This window comes from Eptatretus burgeri, chromosome 1 (genome assembly GCF_056783735.1).
Source record: "Eptatretus burgeri isolate ZD-2024b chromosome 1, Ebu_testis_v1, whole genome shotgun sequence".
Lineage (NCBI taxonomy): Eukaryota > Metazoa > Chordata > Myxini > Myxiniformes > Myxinidae > Eptatretus > Eptatretus burgeri.
In genome coordinates, this window is record NC_140961.1 from 44,756,655 (window position 1) to 44,764,154 (window position 7,500).

Genomic DNA, 7,500 nt, shown 5'->3' on the forward strand with positions numbered 1-7,500 from the left:
GAAACACACAGACACACTTTCAACTTTATATATATACAGTCATGCGCCACTTAACGACGGGGTTACGTTCTGAGAAACGCGTCGTTAAGCGACGTCGTCGTTGTGCGAACCTTTTCATTTTTTTTGGGGTTTTTTTGTTTTCGTTTTCGAACATCGTACTTGCACAAACCTAGACACCTAGGCTATATGGTGTAGCCTATTGCTCCTCGGAAACAAACCTGTACAGCATGTTACTGTACTGAATACTGTTGCCAATTGTAACACACATCCCAAGAGAGACGGAAGTCAGGTTAGCTTTACCTTTGTGCAGTTCATGATGGCCATCGGTGTTGTTAGCAGCAGCTTACAATCTCCCCTCGCATCGATTATAGAAAGGTGAATAAATAGCGTTTGGATTTTATAAATACGTAATCATTGCATCGATGTTATAATTTACAAATGAAGAAACAAGCACCTGTCAATTGTGATCTATATTTTCGGAACAGTGCGATTGTTTTAACAACATAAAAAGCTTCACTGAAAATAAATTTGTGTTTTAATTTCGACTAACAACAACGATTTATTCGCGGAATTCTTCAATTCAAAGGTAATTTACTTGTGAGAAGGTAAACGTGCAAACATTGATTCAGTTTGAAAGCCGATTTCCTTGAATCCCGATTTAGCACGACCCTGCTTTTTTCGCGATGACATTTTATGGACCTCAACGATCGCATTGTAACAGGGCCGCACTGTCGTTGTTTATTATCATTATGAAGTATTATGTACTGTGCAATGTACATAATTGTATGTGTTATTTTTATACGACTGGCAGCGCAACGTCAGCTACATCACTCGGGGATAGGAATTTCCAATAGGGAACTGATACTATGCTCGCGTCAGACATATGTATAGAATATTAAATTCATTCAAAAAGAACCCGGGCAGTGCCGGGTGCATTCACCAAGTTACTAGTAATTCATATTTTGAGATATTTTACACTTTCTGTATGATGATGTCACTGGTGGCAATATTGTATTTTGGATCAGCTTCTTTTAATGAAACGTTCCCACAGGTAGTCAATCACATATGTGGAGTTTCACATCGATCAGTTCAGTGGTTTCAGAGGAGGGGATTTTTAAAGGTTTTCTTACGATCCAATATGGCTGCCATAACACGTGATTGATGACGTCATTGTAAACAAATAATGTTTCCCATGGGAAGTCAATCACAAATTCAAAGTTTTGTATCGATCAGTTAAGCGGTTTAAAAAGATTTTTCTTACATTATATAGATTATATAGAGTCTTATCTCTTATTATATTTTATAGAGATGAGATATATAGAGAGAGATAAGACTATATTTCCCTTGGGCAATTTATTAAAAATTTAAAAACAGTTAATATAGTTAAGTGGTTTGAGAGAAGCAGCAGCTTGTTAAAAGGTTTTCATGTAATCCAAAATGACGGCAAAACTAGAATGAAATTAAAGTACTTTTGGGACATTTAAACCTTATGATGACTTACTTATAGGTGGTGGGAGAAAAGCCATGGACAAACTTGAGTTCTATGAACACCAAAGATCATTTTAGCCAAATTTTATCATAAACCCATCAGCAGTTTCAGAGAAGCAGTTGCAAGTGTTTACGGATGGACGGACGGACGGACAATGCACCATCCCATAAGCTCACCTGAACCATGTTCCAGGTGAGCGAAAAATGTGATGTGCTAATGCTAGAAGACAGATTTTAATCCCTGCAGAGATTGTAAATGTTTGGGTAACTTTCAGTAATTTCTGACTACTTATAGATTTGGAACCATCTCACGTTAACGAGCAATTTCTAGTGCTATCTGGATATGGAACCGTCTATATTTTACATGCAATTTCTAGAGGGAGAGGCTTTCACAAATGTCTGTGAACTATGAGTTTATATGCTGTTTGGTAAAGTAGCCACAGGGTGGGGGAAAAGAGCCAGTCACCATTTGCATGGCAGATTTTATCAATTGTTGCTTTGGTGTTTGTCCGTTCATAAAAATAGAATTTGGATTACGCTCAACTGACTCCAAACAAATTCTGCAATCAACACCAAGAAGGGAATTTGGATCACGTAAGGCACTCTGCTCTACCAGTATCTTTAAAATCCAACAATTGAAGTGCAAATAAAACAGCCAGCTTTGCGTATCTGTTGAAAGAATGGTGTGCTCTGAGATTCAGGACTGCTACTGGCAGTACATAATGGCATTTCCGTTTTCATTAGGTTTCATCACGTACTGTTGGGGTTCGAATGAAGACGAAACGGCTCAGTGAAGAGTCCTCCACTAACATGTTGTAAAGTCCAATAAGTAACAGGTATCTCCACTCAAACCATGCCAATCCCACCTCCAGAGTCTATGACCAAGTCAGCTCCAAGTCCAGCAGTTTCTTCCATGCAGGCTTTGTGAAGGCCTTGAGAGCCAGACTCTGTTAGATTGATCACACGTGCTGAGGACATTAAAACAAATCCAAAGGTCAACTTCACTAGTCCAACAAAATACTTAATAAAGTCATCATGCAGAATACGTGTACGCACGCGCGTGTGTATGTGTATGTGTATGTGTATGTGTATGTGTATGTGTATGTGTATGTGTATGTGTATGTGTATGTGTATGTGTATGTGTATGTGTATGTGTATGTGTATGTGTATGTGTATGTGTATGTGTATGTGTATGTGTATGTGTATGTGTATGTGTATGTGTATGTGTGTGTGTGTGTGTGTGTGTGTGTGTGTGTGTGTGTGTGTGTGTGTGTGTGTGTGTGTGTGTGTGTGTGTGTGTGTGTGTGTGTGTGTGTGTGTGTGTGCGTGCGCGTTATTTCTATACCCAGACCTCTCACAAACTTAAAATGACCCTTACACACTCAGGAACCACATTGTCTCCCCCCCCCCAATCCCCTTGGCCTTCACGTATCTGCATGAATGACACACCAGGGGCTGGCTGGAGACTACGCAGGAAATCTGCCTCTTCTGCAGACAGGACAGTGGCCAGAACTCTCGCCCCACGATGCATGGCCAGTTGGACAAGCATCAAGCCAGACATCTGCAAACAAGTGCAAAGGTGTGAAATACCATGAACAAAAGTGCAGTGAAAATGAAAAGCAAGGAATTAAATGTTATACAAGAAAATTATAAATTAGTATAAGTACTTATATATGCAAAATCATTTACACCTTCTTCAATAAATAAAGCCTGGTGTTGGCTTAGTGGTTAGGGTGGTGGCTTGGGATCCCAGGGTCATGAGTGGGTCCTGAGTTCAAGTCCCGTTGACTGCTCAATTAACACCAGGGGGTTGACTCAGCCTGTCATCCTTCCGAGGTCTGCGAAGTGAGTACCAGTGTACTGGTCCCGGTGTATGCCCCGGTTAGAATAGGTGTACCATATCCCTGTGTGTCGTAAGAGGCGACCAGGGTTGGCGTCAGGAAGGGCATCCGGCCATAAAACATTGCTTCAAGAAAAAGCCCAACCCCTGCACAGCAGGGAAAAATGGCTGTAAAAACGGTCTTTTTTTTTTTTTCAATAAATACTTGATCCGACTCTGTCTCTTTATCCTAAACCTGATAATTTCTCTTTTTTTCACTAGACCGTCCTCCTCTCTGCACAAATCTTTGGACTTTGGAAGAAAGGAAGGCATGGATGGTGGAAAGTGGTTCAAAGGTAAATTCCTCAATCAACACCAAGAAGGGAATTTGGTTGAAGTACCAGCACTCTGTTCTACCCATATGTTTAAAATCCCACAATTGAAATGCAAATAAAACAGCCAGCTTTGCATATCTGTTGTGGAAAAAAAACTCTAAATGGAAATTTAATTTAAGCATCTGAACTGACCTCAGTTCCCCAAAACGACTAAATCCATTTCCTGCCAGAAGACTTTTCAGCTTCATTCCCAAGCCCATGACCGAACAGTAATATAACAGATGCATCTCTGCAATTAGGCAGAGGCACCTCATTTTCCATTTAGCAGACACACACTTTCACAAGTACGGAAAACCTTGAGTGACACTCAAAATCTTATCCCCTTTGATGGTTTTTTTTTTTTTACACTGATCCTTCCTCTTACAGTTATTCTTTATCCCTGGTGTTGGCTTAATGGTTAGGGTGGCGGGCTTTGGATCCTCGGGTCCTGAGTTCAAATCCCACTCAGCTGTTGAATTAATACCAGGTGGGGTTAACTCGGCCTGTCATCCTTCCGAGGTCGGCAAAATAAGTGCCAGCTTGCTGGTATACTGTGTCGGAGTGGCGACCTGTCCAGGATTGTGCCCAATAGCCAAGGAGACTACTTAAGCAGCACCAACGCTCTGCACAGAGTATGGTCCCAATCTCCTCCTCCTTCCTCTTACAAGATTAGAAATTTTCATGACAGCATGATGCCACGTCGATAAAAATTCAGAAGAATAAGGTTGAGTAGAAAAAGTTAACATAAGTATCTTACCAATGCTCCGTCTGCAACAATGATGATATCTCGTGGGGTGATGTGGCCCAGGTAATGCAGAGCGGTGTATGCGCCGAGTCCTTCACTCACTGCACCTGCTGCGTCATCCCAGCTCACTGCTGGAGGCTTTGGCACTGCGCAGCGCACCAACATCCAGTCACTGTAGGATCAGGTCAGACCCTTCAGGTCGATTATGAGCAGGGAGTGACTTTGCCATCAGTAATCATTGAATGGAAATGGCAGACAAATTGTTAAAATATCCCATTTTCTCTTCCTGTATAGCTCAAGGGGAAATATATTTATCAAGTACCTGTATGTGCAAAATGACAGGGAAGGTGAGGGGTGTTCTGTACATAGGAATTATGATTATCAATTTTCTCAGTTTTTATCAGAGTTTATTTCAATTAAATGTCAATTCTGGCATTCGATTATCTATCACATTTATTTTAAGCACTACCTCTTATGTTCTATTATACCACCCCTTCTTAAAATAGAATTGGATAAAAGTTAACATCTCCACCATATAAAATCAACTTACACATTTCACACATAAATAATCCTCATGCAACTTTCATTCCAAAATTGGGTTTAGCATAATTAATACAATCCACCACTTGGGAAATTTACAATTTCATCATTTACCATACATTTACCTCCAAAATAAAGTAAATTACTCATTCCTTTTCTATGGTTTTATCCCTCATTTCCCACCATAAACATTTAAACAATATTATTCTACACTGCTGTGCATTATGCTAAAAGAGGCTTCCAAGCATTGATCCATTTATAGGAAAACTTCCATCATGAATCCATTAATAAGGCACCATATATGCGTTAATTAATTCATTGGGAAGCTTCCATCATTCATTCATTAATAAGGAAGGATCCATCACTAATTAATCAATAGTCCAGAATCTTCCATGCATTCATTTCGTGCAATTTAGCTTTCATGTATTCATTCATTCAATACGGAAGCTTCCATGCATTTATTCATCAGGAAGTACTATTTCTATTGCCAGGAGAGATACTTGATAGCGATTTAGTTCAATTTTTAACAATTCTGCAGAGGTGCAATTATATATATATATATATATATATATATATATATATATATATATATATATATATATATATATATATATATATTGTTTGTTTGTTTGTTTGTTACGGTTGTGGGGGTAGATGGAGGAATTTCATAGGAAAGTTAGGATTGAATAGAGTTGTTTGGTCCGTGGAAGTGTAGGAGACATCTCATTGCAACTTAAGAAAGGAAACTGTGAGCTTAAATGTTACTTGTCACCACACGGAGGGTGGTGTGGTGTTAATTAGATAGGAATTAAGGATAATTTCCCCCAGTTTGTGATTGCCCGCTGTGACCTAATTCCTATGTTTTTGCATTTACAAGCCAACCATGAAGGAGTTGCGTTTTTATACCAATGACAACCATAACCACAAGCGAGCCAGGCGTGCCGAGCAGGCAGAGGCCCCACCTTCCCAGGTTTCATACCAGTAAGCCACGCTCCAGAGGTGGATGGTTGTTTCGGTATGACGTCGAGGAAAGATCGGGAGCGAACGCACGAGTTTGGAGTGAGGGGCGCATGCGGTCGAGACAGGAACGTGACTGGGATGGAGGATCTCGCTTTGCTCTCCTCTCGGCACGACAAAATGGCTTTCTTTTGACACATGAAGACGGCGTGATTCTCGTATTCATACTGAGGCAAATTGGTTTACGTGGTGGAACAAGACGCTGGCCATTGGCTCTTGGCTGGGTTGAGAGAGACCTACCTCAAAGCCTCGTGTATATTAGTGTAGTGGCCGGGGCTGAAAAAGGGCTCTAATTTAGGAGATACCCCTACCGGAGGTATAACAAGCTGAAACCGATCTCATTTGAACCGTATGGATGTCTAATTTTTGAAAACTGAGGTTGTAGTTGTTGAAATTCTGGTGAATTTGTGAATTAACTGGTGAAACTAACATGGTGAATTAACCCCTTGAGTGCAGGAACATAAGAGAAAATGGCCATTTTCAATAATTCTTTATTTACTTCAATAAGCATAAAATACATGTAGAATACTTAAATATTTCAGGATATTTCTATGTATTGGACATGTTTTAAGATATTTCAGGGGGTTTTAGGCTCCTGAAGGGGTTAAGGACCCACAAAATACCCCCAATTTTGGCAGTTTTTGTGCAATTTTAGCAAAAACTTGTACGTTTTCTCTTATGAAATGCCCAATATATGTTTTTAAAATGTGTCAAATTTGATTATTTTCGTCAGGCAGGGTGTCTCATTAAAGAATACGTCAGTTAAACTATGATAGAATGTTCACAACCAGGTAAATTAACCCTTTCTCTGACATGTGCACGGTTCGAGTAAAAATTCTCATTTTTCTAAAATCGGCATCTTTTATGCAAAAATGAACTGTCATCATGGAAAACTATGGAAAATATCAGGGTTACTATTATAAATTGATATTATGCAAGTTATTTCATGGACTTTTATGCTGCCAAGGGGTAAAAGACCCCCGGAATACCTCCAAATCGGCATTTTTGAAACTAATTTTATGCCACAATTGCCTCTTTTTCGCAAGATATTGTCATTACATGTTATAACAGTCCCAAGTCTGATTTGATGAACCAGTCAGATTGTCTCATGAATGAAATTGCAGTTGAACCCGGATAAAAAGATTCACACCTTCGAGAAAATCTATTCAATATGTTTATATTGTTGCACAGTGAAACACACTCATGAATCTTTCAATACTGATCACATCTGAAATCAGCTGGCCATGCATCTAAATATAGAAAACAGTGTCTATCTCTGTTGCATTTTCATTTTCCTGTTGTACGACATTGCTGTGATTGTTGCAGTCAGTGCAGCTACATATGTCAATACACTCTAGTCCTGCAAGGACACAAGGGCACATCCTCCCGTTTTCACAGTTTTTGTCAGTGCAGTGGAGGTGTGTTAAGTCTCGAACCTCAGCTGGAGCGGAATATTGAGTATACATAGTCTGGGTAATTCCACCACCTTCACAAGTGGACCAGCCATGACCAACTGG

The 7,500-nt window shown here is 39.8% G+C and overlaps 1 protein-coding gene across 10 annotated transcripts in view; it reads right to left on the reverse strand.

Annotated features, from left to right (window-relative positions):
* CRYZL1 (crystallin zeta like 1) overlaps positions 1-7,500 on the reverse strand; it is a 76,454-nt gene that overhangs the window by 18,142 nt on the left and 50,812 nt on the right. For all 10 annotated transcript variants that reach the window (XM_085881471.1, XM_085881463.1, XM_085881447.1 and 7 more), the window contains exons 8-10: positions 4,439-4,572; positions 2,938-3,049; positions 2,355-2,456 (exon numbers count right to left, since the gene is read on the reverse strand). In XM_085881471.1, coding sequence (XP_085737597.1) covers positions 2,355-2,456; positions 2,938-3,049; positions 4,439-4,572 — 348 coding nt within the window. The remainder of the gene's footprint in view (positions 1-2,354; positions 2,457-2,937; positions 3,050-4,438; positions 4,573-7,500) is intronic.